We start from the raw sequence: 20,483 nt of genomic DNA, 5'->3' as shown, positions 1-20,483 counted from the left end.
AAAACAGCACTATACTCAGAGTACTTTTTAACTGGAGATCTCTGCAAGAGAATTATGACATACTTAACACACCACTCAAAACATTATCATCAACATATTATTTATTGCCAATAAAACTTCAAAAAGTGTGTTGTCCTGAGCTATTCTACTTTCAAGTTACTGTTTAACCCAGATTTTCTATGGCCCAAATCTGTCTTTTTTTTTCTTCTTTTGAGATAATTCCCACTTTGTAATATCACAGTCAAGTGTTTCATTGTACGCTGCATGCAGCTCCATTGGACTAAAAGTACTGGAAGGCTGCACAGAAGTTAAATTTCAAAAATAATTTTCTACAATGGGTCCAAGTTATTTCACCTGAATATCAGATTCACTCAGCAGGAAGCAAGGGCCATATATATGGCATATTTATAAGAGAAAAAAAAAAAGTGTGGACTGTGTTCAGCATATGGAAACAGAGATGCACCCATAGCTGAAGGGGGCTACAAACCCCAGGAGCAATGCGGACAACTCAACATTCCTGACACAACAATAACTTGGTCACATATTTATAGCTTTCCATTAGGGAGCAAATATATGACCATTATCCCTCAGAATCGCAATGTGTCCCAGAATATCCCAATAAACCCCAGCACTGAATAATAATACCATCAGTTTTAAACAGAGCTTACACATACATATGGATAAACCAGAGATGAACATAAATAGATTGGGAAAAGCTCTAATTCTTTTTCTGTCCTTTTATTGCACGTGAAATATTCTTATTCGTAACGATACCCTAACCACGCTCATATTGGGTTCAGATCTTTCCCTGATTCTAATGAACCGCGGCCGTGGCCTGTTGCTCCGCCGCGGGTTGGTAGCAGAGGGCTGGGGCGCTCCCAGCGCGCGGGGAGAGCCGAGCGCGCTCGCACGGGAGCTGCCGCCCCTCGTCCCAAACCAGCAGCTCCAATGCCGACTTAATCGAACGCTCAATTAAGTTATTATCATCGCGACGCGACGGCGGCTCCTCCCCTGGGCGCCAGAGCTGCTCGGTGATGCAACCTCGCTGTCCCCACGGCCTTGGTGGCCCCTGCCGTGACCAGAACCCCGAGACACCCCAGTTTCCAACTCTCCCTCCAACGGCAAACGCGTCCCCGTGGTGCCACCGGGTTTCTCCCCAGCCTGCAGCACACGCATTGCTACGGCTTATTAAAAAACAAGCGCCCACCAGCGCCTGGTTAAATAACTATTTAATGGCTTTTACCGATCCTTCCCCGGCCAAGCGGGAATTGGGTAGCGGCGGAGCGGGAAGCGCGCGGCGCCTCCAGGCCCTGCGGGTGCCCCGGGCACCTTGGCCCACGCCGGGGCGGCCGGTGCAGGGCGCAGTGCAGGGTGCCAGGCCCGCAGGTGCCTGCCCAAGGCCACCGGGGCAATGGGGGGCCTTGCCTGCTAGTGACACAGAGCACAGGCCTAGCTCAAAACCAGGCTATTAGGCACATATATAAAATAATAACATGCTTTTGCATATATGTATATATATATGTTTTTTTTGTGCGCCTTCTCCTCTGCCACCTCCTATCTCACCCGTCAGGAAAAGTGAGGAGCCTGGGCCCCCCCACGCAGGGTCCCCTGCACCCCTGGGAGCAGCCTGGGTGCAGGTAGCAGGAAGGGGCAAGGGAGGGCACCCACTTTGCACCCGTGCAGGTCGTGGGGGTGAACGGCTCCTTCTGCAGCGGCTGGAAAGATTTTCAGGTTTTTGTTTGTCTGTTTTTAAAAAGGTGCCCGTGCAAGATTGGGGGAGAAGGCGCCCAGCGAGGCTGCACTGCTGCTGGGGGGAGCAAATGGCGGGATGGCTGCCCGGGACAGTGCGGAGCCTCGTGGGACAAGTGCTGCAAGGGGGCATGAGGCTGCAGCGGGGGGACCCAGAGGCACTGAGGGACGGGGGTGTCACACGACAGGGAATGGACACTGGAGGAGGGGGGTGCAGGGGGCTGTGCAGGATGGGGGGACACAGCAGGCACTGCAGGACAAGGGGACACAGGACACTTTGCAGGATGGGGGGCAGAGCAGGTACCGCAGGACGGGGGACACAGCAGACTTCGCAGGACACGGGGACGGAGGCAGAGGAGGCTACGGGAGCACAGCAGTCACTGCGGGGTGGGGAGCAAGGCAGGCGTCGCAGGAGGGGGGCACAGGAAACTTTGCAGGATGGGGGGGTCACAGAGACCTTGAGGGGGGGTCCCGCAATGCACCAAGCACTGCAGGACAGGGGGGACGTATCAGGCACCGCAGGGATCGGGCACAGCAAGCACCGCGGGACGGGGGAGGCACAGGAAACTTTGCAGGATGGGGGACACAGAAGACTTTGCAGGATGGGGGACACAGAAGACTTTGCAGGACGGGGGACACAGAAGCCTTTGCAGGATGGGTGGGCACAGGAAACTTTGCCAGGCGGGGGCACACGAGGCTTTGCAGGATGGGGGGCACTGCAGGATTGGGGGGGGCACCGGAAACTTTGCAGCCCGGGGGGGGGTGGGGGGGGGTCACCTCGCACTTTGCAGCCCGGGGGAAGGGGGGGCGCAGCGCGGGGGCGGTGGGGGGGGCTCACCTTGAAGGCCACCGGGAGGGTCTTGTTGCAGCGCCAGTGCGAGGGCAGCACGGAGCACAGGAAGTTGGGGCTGTCGGTGCGGACGAGCTCGGCGGGGTGGTCAGCGATGATCTCCACCATGGTGCGGTTGTCGTGGGGGCGCAGCCGGGGCACGGCGGCCGCCGCCGCCTCCTGCTGCTGCTGCTGCTGCTGCTGGGCCACCACCACGGGGCTCACGTCGCTCATCTTGCCGGGCTGCAGGCTGCTGGAGGGGGGGCTGAACCTCCGGCTCGTGCTCGGATCTACGGGAATACGCATCACAACAGCCACGAGTTAGCGAGTTTGGGGGGGGGGGGGGCGGGTGTGGGGGGAGAGCGGCGGGGGGGGTCGCTCGAGGAGGCGTGTAGTGGGGGTGGGGGCTGTAGTGAAATTAAAAAGAAAAAATCAAAGGCAAAAAGAAAATACAGCCCCGAAAAGGGGGTGAATGAAAAAGCGGACGGTTGAGGAGGAAAAAAAAAAAAAAACAGCAGCGGATTAAATGCACGAGGCAAAAAAAAAAAAGGTCTATCAGTCTGTTTGGTTGTCTCTCTGCTTTTTGGTTGTTTTCCTTTTCTCGACGTGCTTTTCTCTTTCCTTTAAGGAGCGGGCTGGCCGGGGCGGGGGCGCGCACGGGCGGCCCCGCGCGCACGGGCCGCCTGGAGGCTGCGCGTTCCCGGCCGCGCCGCCGCCTCCCTGCGCGCTGCGCGCTCCGCGCCTCTCCTCGCAGCCACCTCGAGCGCCCCGGCTTCTTTCCTTATTACTCTTTTATTTTTTTTCTTCCCTCTCTTCCTCTCTTCCCCGTCCTCTTTTCGGGATTGTTTTTCTTTTTCTTCTTTTCAAAACTCGACTCGGGACAAGTCAAGCGGCGGCCGCTTCGGCTTCCTGCGCGGGGAGGGAGCGCAGCTTCGGGGCGCGGGGCTCGCCTTCCTCCCGCGGAGTCTTCCTCCTGCAAGCACCCCGAGCGCAATAAAAGGGGAGAAAAGGAGCAATTCCTCTTTCTTTTCCAAGTAAAAGCCCTAAAGAGCCGCGGAGCGACCGCCGCCGGTTACGCGAGCGCGGCTCGGGCGGGCGCCGCCGGCTGCGCGCTTCGGGCGCGCATTTAAGTCGCTTCCTTGGGGAGGATCGGGATTTTCGGCAAAGTTCGGGTTTCCAAGAGGGGATGGAAAAAAAAAGCGAGGGGTGGAGGATGGATAAAAGAGGGGGTAAAAGTCTCTTTTAGGCTGGTTTATCAAATGTGCCCAAGTAAATTCAGGGGGAAAGGCAGCCTCGGTGCAGTCCGGTCTTGTTAATTAAGTCGCTGCTGAATCCAAGTCCGTTGAGTTGAATAGGCTAAAAAAAAGGTCTCTTTTTTCCGCCCTTGATGAACAGCAACAGCAGCAAAAAGAAAAAAAAATAATTAAAACGATAGTTTGTTCGAGTTATGTTTTTCTTTCAGAAAATCGAGTAAAAAAAATTATCAAACTCCTTTTGAGTCCTGAGAAGTTGAGGTCGGGGAAGATGAAGGAGCCGAAAAAAAAAAGCCACAGTTTTTTTTTGTCCCGAATGTGGTTTTTGGAGGCTGGGATTTCTAATGATTAGGTTTTTGTGGTTTATATATACAGGGCTCCCTGGCTAAGGCGATCATTATGCTGATGAGAGTCAGCAGCACGTGGTGCTTCCCTCCTCAGACTTGTGCAGCCTTCAAAATAAATAAAACAATGTGCAGCCCCCACAGGAGCGGAGCCTCCGCGCTCAGCCGCGGGGAGGGGGCCGCGGGGGCAGCCGGAGACTGTCTCCGATCGCTACCGCTCTCCGGGTTTTTTCCATTAACACTTTTTTCGCTTGTTTGCTAAAAAAAAAAAAAAAAAAAAAAAAAAAAAAAAGTTTGAAAAAAATGGTGCCAAAGGAGTTTTTTTTTTTCTTTGCTAAGTCTCCAGTAGTCTAAAGCCTAAAACATTTCCTTGAATGAATGAAAGCTATAACCCCCCCTCGGACTATTAAGGTAAAGGGAGTCTGGTTTGTTTTCTCCCTTAAAAAAAAAAAGGCAGATCTTATTAAAAACAATTTACATACCCAATAGTAAAGAAGTGTAAACGCCTCCCCGTGCCGATAACCACCTATCACAGCCCTCCCTCTAATTTCTAAGGCTTTTCCCTCTCCCGGCTGCTTCCACCTTCTTGGAAAAAAAGTGGGCGCTGCGGGAGCGCGAGGGGGGAATGTGCGGGGGGGAACCCAGCGGGACTCCCCCGAAAAGGGGGGTTGGTGCCGCCTGCGCCGCCGCGGAGCCCGAGCGAGGCCCGCGGGCGCGGAACGGGGCGGCCGCTGCCCGCGGAGCCGCCGCTGCCCGCGGAGCCGCCGCGGCCCCTGCGCGGGGCGGCCCTGCGGGCGCCGCTTCGCTCCGAGCAGCAGCGGCAGCAGCAGCAGCAGCAGCAGCGGCAGCGGCAGCAGCAGCAGCAGCGGCAGCGGCGGCAGCGAGCGGCGAGCTCCGCGCTTCGGTCGCAGGGGAGAGCTCGCGTTCCGCGCACCGCGCAGCGCCCCGGCCCGCCCGCTTCCCCGGCGGGTTTTTCCCACGGTGGAAAGGGGGAACAGCAGCCCCTGGCCCGCGGAGCCGCCATAGTCTCTTTTTTCCTTTTTTTTCCATTCATTTTCCTCCTTTTTTAAAAACTTTAATTCTAATTTAATTTTATTATTTTAAATATTTATTTATTTGTTCATTCAATTATTTATTTGTTTATTCATTTTTGCTTCCCGAGTGGCTGCCCCGGCGGGGACGGGCGCGCTCCACCTGCACTCCGCGGTACCCCCGATGGCGAAAACGTGCCTTTTTTTCATAATTATTTTTATAAAAACATTAACGATCACGTGTTTTTTTGCCCCCCACGCCCGCTTTTTTAGCCGGAGGGGAAAAACATTCCAGCAGAGCAGGGGAAAGGTGTTAGGAAGCAGGCGAGAGGTTGTCTTACATCCAACCTCTGTGACTGCCGCGACTTATTGCAAACGAGAAGATACATTTCCAGTTTGAATTAGTCGCACTAAAAGTTTTACAGTTGCCTCTCTTCCTACTAAAATAAAATAAAAACTTAGGACACGCTAAAATAAGTTATTGGAAGCTACCAGTGCAAGGTCACTTAAAATAGTCTATGGTTATTTATAATGTAGAAATAAAAATTTCCACTGAACGCTCTAACAACGTTTCAGGTATCTGGCACGGCTGATTTTTGGTCTCCCAGCAAAAATATCTTTCTGCTGAACATTTACACATTTAACATGAACTTACTACAGCCTGGAACCGATCACAGAGCAGAGCGCTCGGGTTTTATTTAAATGGTTATGGACAAATTAATAAAACGACCAGTAATGTTTATGGACTTGCATAAAGGCTGGATGGGATTTTTTAGAAATAGCAATTTATATTATGATATATATATAATCTGGAACTCTGGCTTTGGCCGAAGCTTGGAGCAAGGCTGCTGCTCGCCCTGCCTCAGTTTTCATTTCAGAATTTCTTGGAATTTTAGCACCGGCTGCAAAACAGGCTGTATTTTAAGATTTTAGAGAATCATCGGAGGTCAGAGGAAAAAAGGTGCTTGTGCTGCAAAGTATGTCCCAACAAACGCCTTCCAATTCTCTTTACAAAATAAGATTTTCATTAGCACAGCTACTTTTCCTGCAATTTGAATTTCGTATCTTTTGCATTTTTGACTGTGCTTTTTAACAGTCATAATTACATTACTATTTTTTTTTCTTTTTTCGGCCAGAAAGGTAATGTTTTAAACAGCTCCGTGTTTGTTTACTGTTACATTTATAAAATTGGGCCCAGCGCTCTGCTGTTGTGAAGCATCGCACACTCGAGACAAAAAATAATTGTCAGATTTGAAAGATTCCAACATGGATGATGTTTCCTAAATAAACAGCTTTGGTGCCAGTGTGCTGGGCTGGAGCATGCAGTAAATATGATGAATACTGAATTTTATTTTCAGCCTCTCCGTGTATGTAAATAGACTTTGTGAAGAGGGAATAAATGAATGGGTTCATCGGGTTTGTTATTGTATTGGATATTTTTAGTGCAAGTGACTACAGCAATGTCAGCAATTATTACTATAGTTAAGGCTTCGCCAGCGTTTGCCTTCCAAAAACTACCTCCCCGGAGTTGTTAATTCACTCATGAAAATGTGCATTGAGTCGCAAAACCGAACTGAGCTGAATTCCACCTAAGTTTTTGCCCAAGCTGCCATTAAGATAAGGGCCAGTGTCTGCTGGCAGCGCTTCACTTCCACTCCGGTTATAAATGGACTGTTTGCCCGGCTATTCTTTGCCTTTTTTATTTTATTTTTTATTATGACAAATAGTAATTCTAGATTTGCCTGTCTGTTAAGCACGTAGGCAGCAATGGGCTCTGCAACTGCAGCTCTTACACTCAACAAGGAGCTTTGATTCATTCAGCTACCGTGTCCCTGTCCCACTGATTCACGGCCTAGATAAAAGAAGATTCTTTGTTTCCTAAAATTTGTTGAAAGCCTTTAATATTTCAGCATTTTTTACCTTTTTTTTTTTAAATATACTGTTTATACTGTTTAATATAAACCCAGTTTAAAGATGGGATAGGAAGGGATTACATTTAAAAATTCATCTTCAGTATATTACTTTTTCCCACTGTCATTTCTTGTAGCAACTGAGGGTGGAGAGTTGAGTTTCTTGTGTTTCTAGGGGTTTGATGCTCACTTTTTCTGTGCCCTTGGAAACACATGTAGCTTCTTTTGCTTTCAGTGTAAAAGGGGATCATAACTTTGAGCACATATTACGAGAGATCAAATATATATGCTAAGTTTCCTAGACTCCAAAGACTAGCAGGACACTGCTAGTGTGAAGTATGCCAGTAATACCAGAAAATAAAATAAATAATAAAAAAAAGAAATTCTGATTGCTAACAAGAACCCTGTCATGTTACGGCTAGAAAACTGTTGGCTTCCCCAGGGCATCCATTATACAAACAGTAGCGTAAATACATATCGGTCTGCTTTTTTTTAATGATTTATTTTCTGATTCTCTAATACTAAGGTCTCAATCCTGCTCCCCTTCCCTTCTCCGTCTGCAACCTCTTGTGCCTTACCAGAATTCCATGTATTTCAATAAGTCTTAAAGCAGCAAATGACCATATCCTTGGGAATGAAAAAATGTCATCTTAGAGTAATTTTTAAAGAGAAAGTGTGGCCTGTGCTTTCTGGTAGTTAAAATCAGAATGTACTGAATGATTAGAAGATTTTTTGGCCTTTTTCAAGTAAATTTTATACATATATATTTTTGCAATGTGCAAACTCTGCCAGTTGTTAGAGTCTCCATAGTTAGGGACAAATTGGCTTTTCATGACAGGATTGACATTGTCCCTGTCCATTAATCCTCTTTACAACTTCTGCACAGTTCATTTCAGAATCAGGAAGAGTAATTTTTTCTTCTTTGAAAAATTTAGTGCAAAAATGAACACATTCTTTTAGAGATGTAAAGACTTTTTTTTTAAAAAAAAAAGGAGCAATGACTTTATTTTATTTTATTTTATTTCATTTTATTCTATTTTATTTTATTTTATTTTATTTTATTTTATTTTATTTTATTTTATTTTATTTTATTTTATTTTATTTTATTTTATTTTATTTTATTTTCCTTTCTTTCAGCGTATATAAAAACAGCATGAGCTAAAAACTTCACGGTTATTTTTCTGTTGACCTCAATGAAAATTAGTTCCCTTGCCTAACTGAGGGGAAAGTGGGTGGTATCACTGTTTGCAATTAAAAAGGGTTTATACATTTGGAACCTTGCAGAGTCCCTACATTTGGCATGCTGTTTTTTAAGTGACTAATGAAGTGCACTCTGGCCAGATACAAGCCCCATAAAGCTCACACAGAAGATACTACAAAGATGCAAGTGAGCCTTGAGCAGGTGAAGTAGTTTTTAGTGTTGACAACCACAAGCATTACAAATCTTTGCATTTACTCCCTAAGGTTGCAATGGTGAGGATTCCCATTGTAAATGCTTTCTTCTTAATCATGAATGGCAGGAAAAAATCAGCAGATTCTGAGTTAATTCCATGAATCTAGAAGTCGGGGCAATAGGAAAGCATTCAACAGGGTAAGGCTTGTTTTAAAAGCACTGCAAACATACACTATTGAAAGGGGTGGTGCTCTCTTCTGCAGAAGTCATATAGCAGAATAAAGCATCTGTTAATGGAAACTAGGCATAAATTAGATAGTAAATCAGCTATCAGGGGAACTAAAACAGTCTATTTTGACCTTTCTTGAGGTTTCTTTGCCAAATGATGAACGGAGCACAAGCAGGCAAAACCAGAGGATCAAGAACATATTTATGGTACTTCTATGCCACAATGTGACCTTGAGAATGCTGAGCATCCTGGTTGCATTTCAGCATAACGTACATGTGCCTTAAATTAGGCATGATCTTAAAACCTTTGTTGTATGGGGCATAATCTGGGATCAACCACGTCGTCAAAGTCGTGGCATTGGCAACTGTGTCAAGGAGGATGGCAACATCCACCCCGAAACAAGCCGTAAGAGCAGATGACAAAACATTAGGGATTACATCTAGTAATAAAAGACAAAGATTTGGCAGAAAAAATATTCCAGGTGAAGTTGGCAGCAGTATCTGCAGTTAAGTTTGTCTACCACTTTCCAATGTAAGAGCTTGTTTTCATTTGCATAACTTTGCCAGATTTTGACTGCTCAGGATGAGACTTTCAATCCTAAGTCTGCCTCGAGCTGATTTTTTTGGAAACTTCCAGCAGCAATAGTACTGCTGCTTCAAAGGCTGGCATTAAGAGGAAATACATTATTTCACAGAAGATAAAAAATTCCTCAAATGATCCGAATATATATTTCAGAGTGGGGACATGAAATTTTACAAAGAAACAGGTTAAATTTCTTTTGCTGCCTCTGACCATAAGGACTCACCCAGCCTTGGCTGCGTTATGAGTTTCTGAAGATTGTGGAGGTTTTCCCTGCGCATGTGCAATCCAGATATAGTAGTTGGCAGCTAAAGTCTGCAGAGGCTCCCTAGCAGCGCCGGAATTGCTGGGCTAGATTGGATCTGTAGCCAGTCTAGTCTGACCAATATCCTCTGCAATAGATGTCTTAGGGGAAAGGATAAGAAACCCTTGAGTCAGCAGATAGAGATGGGATCTAGTCCTCCTTTAAGGTCTCATCCTAGTTAATAGTAACTTATAAAATACGATCAGAATGACTGTTGGCAGTTCTGTTTTAAATTGTGTCTTTTGGAAGCCTATAATTCAGCCATGAAAATTCCTTCCAGGCTGAAATCTGACTTATAATCTCAGTTCAGAAGTCAAAACTCTATACATACATATATTTTTAGAATACTCTGTTTTGAAGTGATAGAAAAGAAAAGCAGTTGTGTACAAATTCTGGACATTTCTTTTATAATGGACTCTATAATTCGGTTATAGCATTGTTCTTCAAAATGGTAAGTTTTGTCAGTAATAACTAAGCTATTTGTCTCAAATGCTGGTCAGGCCCTAAAAGGAACTCTGAAAGCAATTAAAATCTGAATCATTACCACTAGACATTCAAATGGGAATGAGAGTCTCCCACCTCAGGATATTAGGAATATTATGATATTAGGTGCTTATGTGATGCAATACCAAAACCTGTTATTCAAGTTTATCTTATAAAAATTTAGATAATTTGTTAAATATATACGCAAGAAAAAAAAGCAAGACATAAATCCTTCCATTCTACAGCAAAACTCGTAGTGAAGTCAGTCAGCCAAATGTTTTCCTCATGCAAGGGTAAGGAAGAGGACGGACAAGGACGAGGTCCTTGACCCCAGCTGTCCCTGCAGGCCCGCAGCAGCTCTCATCACTCCCAAGCTTCCCTTTGTAGTGGAGAAGATGCCGCAGCTCTTCCCATCCTTGGAGAGCTTTCAAACACCCTGTGCTTTGCACCCCGAGGTTAGCATGATCTCCAGCAGATAAAAACCTGTTACATGAAAAAGCAGATCCCACTTTTTTTTTTCTTGGTAGGAAATAACAATAATAACAATAATAATAATAATAAGGCTTTATTCTGTAGTTCCACTGATTTCAGCGGGAGCCTTCACAGAATAAGATGCCACTTTGCATGAGGGAAGTGGACACAAGTCTTTAGGTAACCTGCTACCTTCTGATTGTCTTTTCATATTCCTATGTCTGAAAGCCCAATTTGCTGAAGAATATCTGGTCTTTCAGCTCGTTGTTGCCACTCCATTTTAAAGACAGAATATTTCTTAATTTTTAAGTGTGAGAAAATCATGTTCCACTGTTTTTTTGCAGCTGAAGGACACGGACTGAGGGAATCAGAGGAAAACTCTGTTTACTAAACACCATATGTAGAATACCACTGATAGTTTTTCTAAGGAAATTTATGACCTGTGTGGAGCAAATGAGCTCCCTTATTGGTAAATATTATACATGCTTGCTTAGAGACATTACTGTTCACATTGCTTTTACATAGAAAAGCTACAGTAGAGGGAGACGGTATGTCTAAAATAGTTGGCAAAATAAAAAGCCATTTCTAATATTTACTTATTGTGCGATTCTTGCTAGATCATGGCACATCCATACTGATTCAGGATAGAAAGAAAAGAGAATGATAGGACAATTATAATTCTTGCAGCTAATATGTTATCTTCATGCAGGCACTTGCATGCCTACATACGTTTATTGGCAAGTTGGGGCATTTTACATATCTGAAACAAACAGCTTTCAGTATGCTCAAAATGTTCAGCGTGGCTGCAAGCACCTGGTGTGGGAGGTTGTCTGCTTTCTAGCATGGAGCATTTGCGATTGGGAGACAGATTCCTCGTCTTCTGGCTGCCCATCCTGTATTCCTGCTGTTGTGCTCACTCCCTGCTCTCCTTCCTCCACCATTTTATGCTACGGATCCAGGCGAGAGTTAACTGTTCAGTCATAAAAAATAAATGAGGAGCAGGAACTTTGGGAAGTGCTTGCAAAGCATATTTTGAAAAACACCATTTTCCCTGGCACAACTCACTTGGTGGCTTTCAGTGATAGCCCTCTTGATTTACAGAGCAGAGCGAGAAAACAGGGCTGGTACTCTCCAAGTCTCTCTAATGTAATATATGTGCACAACATGAGCATTCATTTTCTTTCTTTCTTTTTTTCAGGCTATCATCTGTGAAATTATCAATCCAATCTTCAGTTAAAAATGTTTTAACAGTGAAAGCATTCTGCATTTAAAACAAGAAAGTGTCTTTCTGAGTGATGATCCCATGTCCTTAAGTCACCCCATTGTATTTCAGCACATACACTACGCAACATCACTGGGGCTTTGCCTTCCCTAGAAAAACGAGCTGTTTTTGACAAGAAGTGTCAAAAATACTTTTCCACCCTCAGATCCATTCAAGTAGTATTAAAAATGGTTGCTCCGCTGGTGTGGACAGGGTTAGCTGAGTTCATTGCTTGCTGCAGCAAATCATGCTTGTCGAGGGCTCCTGGGACTGCTTGCCTGTATAAGGCCAAGAGGATTTGCCTCAGATTATAAAGAATTGGTTACTATAGGTGCTGAACCCCGCTGCCTTTCTCCACACTGGAGGAGCAGTTGTTCCCAGCACATCCGAGATGTGTGGAGAGCGGGCAGCATTTTGACAGCAATTGTCAAAAGCAGTTCGTTTTTCTGGGGCAGGGGCAGGATTTCTGCTCTGAAATATCCACCTTATTCAAGGTACAATTCAAAAAATAAGCCTGGGAAAGTGCCAAGTCTACTGCATTGGCATTAACAGTGATTTTCTATGACTCTGCACACTCGAGCTATGTCAGGTATCACATCTTTTCACATCTTTTTTAACACATTGCCTTTATCATCTACATAAATATAGTCTGCAAGGCCACAAGCAAACCATCCAAACTGCATGATTTTTAAAATTAGGCAGTTTAATTCCAAGAAAGCAATAAGCAAGCGATACGAATATTTTCATCATACGAGATGGGTGACCGAAGGTATAATGCCAAGCCTAGCAACCCCTTCATATGCTGCCACTTGGAAATCTTACTATGAAAACACATAAGAAACAAATTTCCCAAGCCAGACGGGCCTAGAAATCCCTCTGCTCCTTAGATGCTTGTTACATACTGATCAACTTTTTTCTTGCAATTGAGCAAAGAATAAGCTAGTATGCAAGGGAATAAACTGAAACTTTTATTTTCTTTCAAACAGATAAAAGAAGACGCTTTTTTATGTAACAACTTCTAGATGACCTTTGCAATGAATGCAAAACATATTATTTTGGCCAGAAATGGATTAACATTTGTAGAAGGATTAATATTTTATCTGCTTATCTGTCTGTCTCTCTTTCTATCTATCTAAATTATCTATGTGGGTTTTTAAAGCAGACCAAAGGAAGCTAGCAAGCTCACTCTCACTTATAATTGCATCTGCAGAACTCTAAAACTGCACAAGATTGCAAGATCTTTCTCTACTGTGCTGGATGCCATTAGCATTAACATATTACCACAGAAAAAGAATCTGAAACAGAGAGCAAACTTCATAAGATATCTTCCAAAAGCCTCCCATCCCTCAAAAACTTTAATCTCCAACAAGAACCTGACTTTCACAAAGCCTTCTAAAATATATGAACTGCTCAGTCCACTCACAGAGTTGGTGACAGTCAGAGTATTTTTTTTTGATAATGAGAAAATCCAGAGCTATGTTAGAGGGGAGAAAGTAATTTTTAAGGAATTTTGAAGCCCGGCAGAAATTTCAGAGTGGTCAATCACTGCACTTAGAGGTTTCTTTTTGTTTTGTTTTGCTCTGTTTTGGCCTCCCTGGCATGGGTTTCTATCAGAGAAGCTCACACGAGGCTGCACAAGCACCGTGTGCTCAGTCTTTGCCTTTTCTCATCCTCGACATCAGGGGAATAGGAACTGTACAAATAAAACGAGCACTCCAGAATTTGGATGGCCAAACACACTGTGACAGAGGGATAAAGAAAACAGCAAAACAAGGAACAATCTCAGCAGTAACAGTGGTTCATTGGAAAGGGAGGCTGGATCTGTTGTTGACCTGAAAAGATTCCTTACTGTTTCAAATCAAGTTGTTTGTAGTTTTTAAAAAAATAGTCCATTGGTCTAACATTGTTCTAAAATGCTTCTGTATATTCCACCCTGATGCTGAGTTGAAACTGGCAGAATAGAAATTGGAGAGCGGTAGTAAAGAAATAAAAATGTAGCCTACTCTGTCTTCCAGCTACATAAATGATCAAAGCTGTCAAGGGAAAACTTTATAAACAAAAGGAAGACTGTCTAGAGAAGAGGGAAGAATATTCTCTGGAACTCTGCTGAAGGCAATGCTTCTTATCCAAGAGAAAGACAGAAACGTGTAATTGTACCCTTACTTTAAAACGAGGTCTTGCCGCTTTCCTGTGTGTTACAGATCGCAGGTTATTTTACACTGGAAGCTTAGTGCTAAAATCTAAAACATAAGGGCCAAGTTCTGCCCTTAGATACACACACACAACTCCAATGAACTCAAAGAGAGCTGTGTTCAGATGTTTAGCAATGGAATTTGGCCCTAAATATTTAAACATTTATGCAGAGAGAAAAAAAAAAGAAGGAAAAAAAAAGCTTCTCTGATACATTTGTATCTGATATCTAACGTACACAGATTACCACCATTGGGCACCCACATTAACGGATAAAATGTTTTGAGGAACCATAAACTCAGCATTCTGCCTGCTCTGCAAGGTCAAATAACATTAATTTGTTTCAGAGCACTGAGGAAATTACATCCTCAGCAACCTGTGGCTGATGTTATTTATTCTGCAGTGCAGGAGTAATTTGATGCAAATTCCTGGCACTCTTCCCATATTTCAAAAAATTACTGTTTTGAATGTACCTGATTCTGGAAACTTTCATTATATTAGTATGCAATCCGGAAAAGAGTAATGTTCTGTGCTCAGGGAAGCAGAGGGGAGCTTAGTGCACTGGTTACTTGTCCCTCGGCTTTCAAAAGCTGGGGAGAGGAGCCCATAGACATCTAACCCTGTGATTTGGAAATGGTTACAGTGAGGATCCCACCTGCTTTCCACAGCAAAATGACCCCAGTTGGATTTCTGTTGAGGATACAAATGAACCTGCACATTTTATGCAAGCAACATAATCCTCCAATTTGTATACTTAATATAAGTAAACAATAACTACATATATATGTTATTTTATTTGGACAAATGACAGCTGGTGTAGAGCTGGCTTCCAGGTTCAGACACCTAAATTTAGCACACCTGCAACACAAACATTTTCATTTACCTAGCTATTTAATTTCCCATTATACTCAATGGTGATCTAAGACTTCAGTTGCCTGAAATTAAGCACTTAATCCAATTCCAGATGCCTTGGGTTAACTAAGGCATCGCCATGGGCTGGCACATATGAGTTAGGACCTACAAGAGAGCCTGTATTTTTTGGAAAGGTAGGACAGCTGGGGTAGCCCAGATTATTTGCCATGTTATTAGATACCTATATAGGCAACTGCCTTAGCCCAAGTAAACGTAATCAGTGGATTTTGCAGAGCAATTCTAATGAACAAACACAGGGGTCTGCCTTGGGATGAACTGAGGTGGCTGCAGCCTCCATGATGTTGGCCGGGCTTTTCATGCCTGTAATGGGAGTCTAACTTTAAGTGGCTGCACTTGAAGCTGAATCCTATTCCTGATATCCTAGTATTCCTGATATCCTTATCTCCTCTTACTAGAGCATGGTTGCACTTCTGGCTCAGCTAGGGTTAAGCCTACTTTGGTTTCAGATGACTGGTGGTAGGCCAGTGGAGCAAGAGTAATGGGCAGGTGTGATCACCGGGTGAAGAATCTCTCCTGGTGCTTCTTTGCTTCAGGGAGTTCCTTGAGATCCACGTGGACAACGTGTAGCTAAAGTTGCCTAATTACAGAGGTCACTCTCGAATATTTTTGGCTACGGAGGCACAACACAGAGTATTGCCAGAAGGCCATGACCACTGAAGGAAATAGGTAGAAACAGAGGCATGTGCAGGGTTGTAAATTTGTTAATAAATCATGGGAAGTTGGCCCTTGTATCCAGGTCTTGCATCAGTGCAAGCAAGGTAAGCTAAGAATGAACCAAGACCTTTGCTGGTACACGTCATGATTTTGGTTTGCTCTGGTGGTTATCTTGGCTGGGATCAAACCCCAATCCCTACTTCAGATAATATATACAGCTATTAGCACAAGTTTCCTTGATTGTGTATGGAAATTCCTAACCTCATTTGTGGAAGCCATGGTTTTGAACAGCGTACAAAAAGACTAACCTTATTTAAGCTCTGGTCTGTATTAAGGCAATTGATTGGATAGGCAAAAGGAGTGGGTGGCAGCAAAGAGGACCCTTCTGGCCTTTCTTCCAGTGAATTGACTTAGACCATTCAGGAAGACAGCTCTAGTTTTGTCAAATTTGCTATTCCATTTGTATGCTGCTTACTTAAGGGTGTGTATACGGTGTTGGCTTCTGAGAGGAAGAGCCTGTGTGCCAAATGACTATTACAGATTGATGCTCTTGGTTAAAACTGGATGACACAACACAAATTTCTAGCTCCAAGATCACGGTGCTACCTAATTCTGTCTCTCTAGGTCTTTAATTTCCAGGCATTGGAATAGCCTCAAATCCATTTTGGCACAGGATGCATCATTATTTTCATATTTGTGCTAGTCTGCTCTCCTGCTTTCATCCATACGAGCCAGGAGTGAATAAGAGTTGGCAACTTCATACTTGACTGTTATATTGCAGAGAACACTTTAATCAGCACCCTAATAAACAGCACGCTCAATTAATTGGGACAATTGCCAGCAAACAAATTCACTTCACTACACTTCGGTGGCAGCAAATGATGGATAGATAGCGTGCTTGCTGTTGTCTGCAAGCTTATGTGTCGTAATTAACAGGTATGGTTTGGTGTTCGTTGGCATGTCTGCCAGTAGCACTCTGCTCATTTTTGAGTAGGTTCTCTGTTCTGGTGTTTCTGCTAAAAATAAATAAAAGACAGATTTCCCTTTCAGCATTTGCTTAAAGCAATTTAGTGCTTTTGTATTTAAAGAAATAATAATAATGTAACTGAAGGGGTTTTATACATATTATATGCCTATACGGGTTTAATAATAAATGTGATAATTTAATTAGCGTGCTTCTGTTTTAACCAGTGTATCAGATAATAGGACTTTGCCATGGATGACTTAATAGAGGCAGAGATTTCTGCTGCAGTTTTCTACAGCTCCCTTTTTAAGCAAGGGCTGCATGGCGGTTTGCTTTAAAGTGAGGTTTCCTTGAGGGATATCTACAAAACTGCACTCTAATATCTGAAATGGATATATGCTGTGATTTGCTGTATGCACATGTCACACTTCCTGCAATTTGGACACCCTTTGCCAGAGAATTAAATAATATTAAACACAATAAATCTTTCTAATCCCTGCATTCCTCCTCTATTGCTTCTATGGAGATGGAAAAGATGACTGGAAGCAAATAAATATAAGAAGGGAAGCGGTGCTGGGGAAATCTTGACAAGAGAGCCTAAAAAACAGGCTGGCTATGGATCAGCAAAGGGTAGAAACATTTGTGTAATTAGAGAAGGACATCATTTGTGGGTTATCTGAGAAAGAATTGCCCATGTTGGCATCTACTTTGACTTGTTGGCAGGAGGAAAATAAACCGCCCTGTACCACTGCACGCGGTTCCTTATTAGTTGTGGCTTCTGCAGAGGCCCCGTCTCTTCTTTGGAGCATGGAGGATTTCTTTCATTACATAATTTGTACACTTTCTTTTTTATTTTTTTTTTTCTCTTGTGTGTGCAAATTCTCTTTGCACCGATGCTTCTATACTGCAGTTATTATGCCAAAGGAATGCAAGCATCTAGAGTAACAATGGTTCATTTTCCTTTAATGACTTTGTCGACAGGATGGAGACATTTTTGTGGTGTGATGAATTCACTCGGTCTCCCGTTGTGTTTTCTCCACATGCTTTGGAAACTCTCTCTCGCTCCCTCTTTCCCCGAGAATTGTGGCTATCCACTCCAGCAAGAGCTTCATTACTTTATATTCATTGTATTTAAATGACACCCCAGTGGTACTGACCTCCTGGGATGATTGATGTAAATTATATGCTACGTAGGGGAAAATAAAATCTTTTTCTGACTTTTTATGTTCTGCAAAGAAATAAAAAGTGAAAACAAATGACAGAGAAAATCAGGCCTATTCAAAAGTGAAACTTTGTAGGCATTATGGTTTGAGTAGGCTCCAGTTTGTGAAAGTGCTGAGACAGTTTATAAGACCTTAGTATCTGAAAGGTGACCTGAAAAGGGAAAATAATTGTGCATATTCCCTTTTTTGGTTCTATAACATGCATAATAAAAACTTGATTTCTTGCCCCCTGTCCCCTTTATTTCCCTCTCTGTAAAGTTTAGTTAGGATTCCTCAGGGAGAAGCCACTGCACTTTTACCAACTAGTCAAACACACAAGCTGTGTACCCCTAAGTCCTGTTTCATCCTGTCTTAGGGAGTGCACTATCTTCTAGCAATTTTTGCTGTATCAATTTAAGAATTTTGGTTAATAAACATCTATCTTGCTCTGCTCCACAGAAGCAGCAATGGAACGAATACTAAGGCATAGTAACTTAAATCACTTCTGAGCTTGCAGCCCTTCACTCTGGGAAATATGATTTTGTATTTCGGCAACAAAATTCATTAGGAAACGTTCTGCCTGAAGAAACACCTTAACAAGTCACTGTTCCAGCTCCTGGAAATCATGTAGTTCACATTGGACATGCTTGACCATACTATCTCAGTCATTCCCATATTAAGAATACTGTAATTGCCATACTAACTTCTCCATTTTCTATGTTTTACCATTAATCTATCTGACCAGTTCTGATATGCATAAAGGTGTGCATGCTACATACTGAAATGTCAGCAACACGCAGTTTTGCCTTCCTCTTTTGAATCCGAGGTTTTGAGCAACCACAGAATTTGCCTAAAAAATGTAGCTCTTCCATGAAAGACTGTGATAACTTGACAGAATACTTTGTTTTTCCTTTGGGCCAAGAAAATGCTGATTTGGCTGGGCTGGTCCAGGTGTTTAAATATCTTTAATAGGAAGGAATAGTTCCGGTCATCTTTCTTGTAGCAATAACTGGAATTTGCTGTAAATACAAGAATCAGCAGCCTTGGCCTCTCACTCTCAAGGATCTTATCGTAGCTGGTTTGTGTTTTGCCTTCCTGTCCGCGCTTAGACTGGTGTCAGCTTCACTTTTATAATCACAAGCAGCAGTGGGATGGAGAGGGGCTGGAAACACTCAGCTGGATAGCAGTGGAGAGCAGTATCTCCTGCTCTTCTTAAAGATGTCGTGGGAGGTGGAAATGGGAAGGAGGCAATCAGGAGAGAAGCACAGGGATGTTCAGGATGTTTATATGAAGTAGTTAGAAGGGAATGAATGGTAGCAAAAGGGAAAAAAAAAAAGAAGCACAGGGAAGTGAAGAGCATTATTCAAGATGGCTTTAAAATAAGCTGCTAAGGCTTCGTTTTCTTATTTTCTTCTGCAGACCCCCCTCCCCACCAAATAAAAGCAAAATACTATGATTTATCTAAAATTTCAGCATCTCCAAACTGTCAGTTTCTTACAATGAATCCTGGCATAAACAACACTGATGTTGTTACATTTGCAGGCAGGAATTCAAATGAAACATGGACCGACAAGGGCAAGGCGGAAGATCTGGAGTGAAGCTTTGGAAGTCTGGCTCCTTGCAAACCTCTAGGAAGAGCATGTTTTTGGGGTACGCGATAGGACAAAAAGTACTAAGTTACTGATTTGACCCCTGCCAGCCACATTTAATAATCCCAGTTCGCACAGTGAAACAAATCAGCCTTTCTCCTAACCTACACTGGCTGCTGGACAGGAATTGCTGAATGCAACAAAAACCTACAAGCAAAGGGCACAAAAAACAAAACGACAGCAGCAAAAAAGTTGAAAATTCCCTTTCACACTGTTTTGCTAGGAGAATGAAGGAAAGAATATTATTGCTAAAATGGGTTATATGCCATGAAAAAGGATTTTAAAACAGGAAAAAAACACAAGGCCTTGCTAACACAGGCAAAACCACCTTGGTACAGAGACACATTGAACCACAGGTTGGAGCCGCGCAGCTCCCAGCTGCCACAGAGATCGTCGCAGCACAGATCCGGTGGCGTTTTTAAGGACAAATCCCCGCGTTTGGGTGACGGGGGCCGCCTCACGGAGCGAGGGAGGGTTTCACCGCGCTCCGCGGCGGCCTCCCCAGCCAAACCGAGAGGGTTTTTAGCGCCCCGAGCAGCGCTGGGCGCCCTCCCCGCTCCTCGCGCTGCCCTCAGGGCTGTGGCGGGACGGAACGGGGCCGCTCTCCTCAGCCCTGGGGCGGCACCTGCGCATGGCGGGACGGGCAGCGCTAACGGCGGCGGCGGGGAGCGCTAACGGCGGCGCGTCTCGCCCCGCCCCGGCCGCCACACAGCGCACGGAGGCGGCGCGGCCCGTGTGTGGCGGAACCGGTTCCGTCCCGCCCCGCCGCGGGCGGCGCCATTTTGCGCCCTCCCCTCGGCAGCGTGCGCGCCCCAGCCGCGGCCGGCGGGGAGGCCGCGGCCGCTCCCGCGGGGCCAGCCGCGCTGCAGGCGGCGCCCGGAGGGGGACGGCACCGCGTTCCGCTCCTTCTCCTTCCCCGCCCGTCCATCCGTCTCCCCGCCCGCTTCCCCGTGGCTGGGCAGGAGCGCCCCGGGGGGACCCTGGGCACGGCCACGCCGGGCGGCCCCCGCCTGCCCTCCTCGCTCCCCTGCGCTCCTCAGCCTCCATCCGCCCGC

General features: G+C 44.7%; 1 protein-coding gene across 3 annotated transcripts in view; it reads right to left on the bottom strand.

Moving 5' to 3' along the window:
• RUNX2 (RUNX family transcription factor 2) overlaps positions 1 to 2,907 on the bottom strand; it is a 145,618-nt gene extending 142,711 nt beyond the window's left edge. For all 3 annotated transcript variants that reach the window (XM_088520112.1, XM_088520113.1, XM_088520114.1), the window contains exon 1: positions 2,588 to 2,907. In XM_088520112.1, the coding sequence (XP_088376238.1) occupies positions 2,588 to 2,884 (297 nt within the window). In that variant the 5' untranslated portion in view covers positions 2,885 to 2,907. The remainder of the gene's footprint in view (positions 1 to 2,587) is intronic.
• Positions 2,908 to 20,483: the final 17,576 nt, after the last annotated feature.

Source organism: Tinamus guttatus, unplaced genomic scaffold (genome assembly GCF_059628265.1).
Source record: "Tinamus guttatus ecotype Peru unplaced genomic scaffold, ASM5962826v1 Tinamus_guttatus_pri_ptg000080l, whole genome shotgun sequence".
NCBI lineage: Eukaryota > Metazoa > Chordata > Aves > Tinamiformes > Tinamidae > Tinamus > Tinamus guttatus.
The sequence above is the reverse complement of the archived record's forward strand: the minus strand, read 5'-3'. Positions and strand labels throughout refer to the sequence as shown.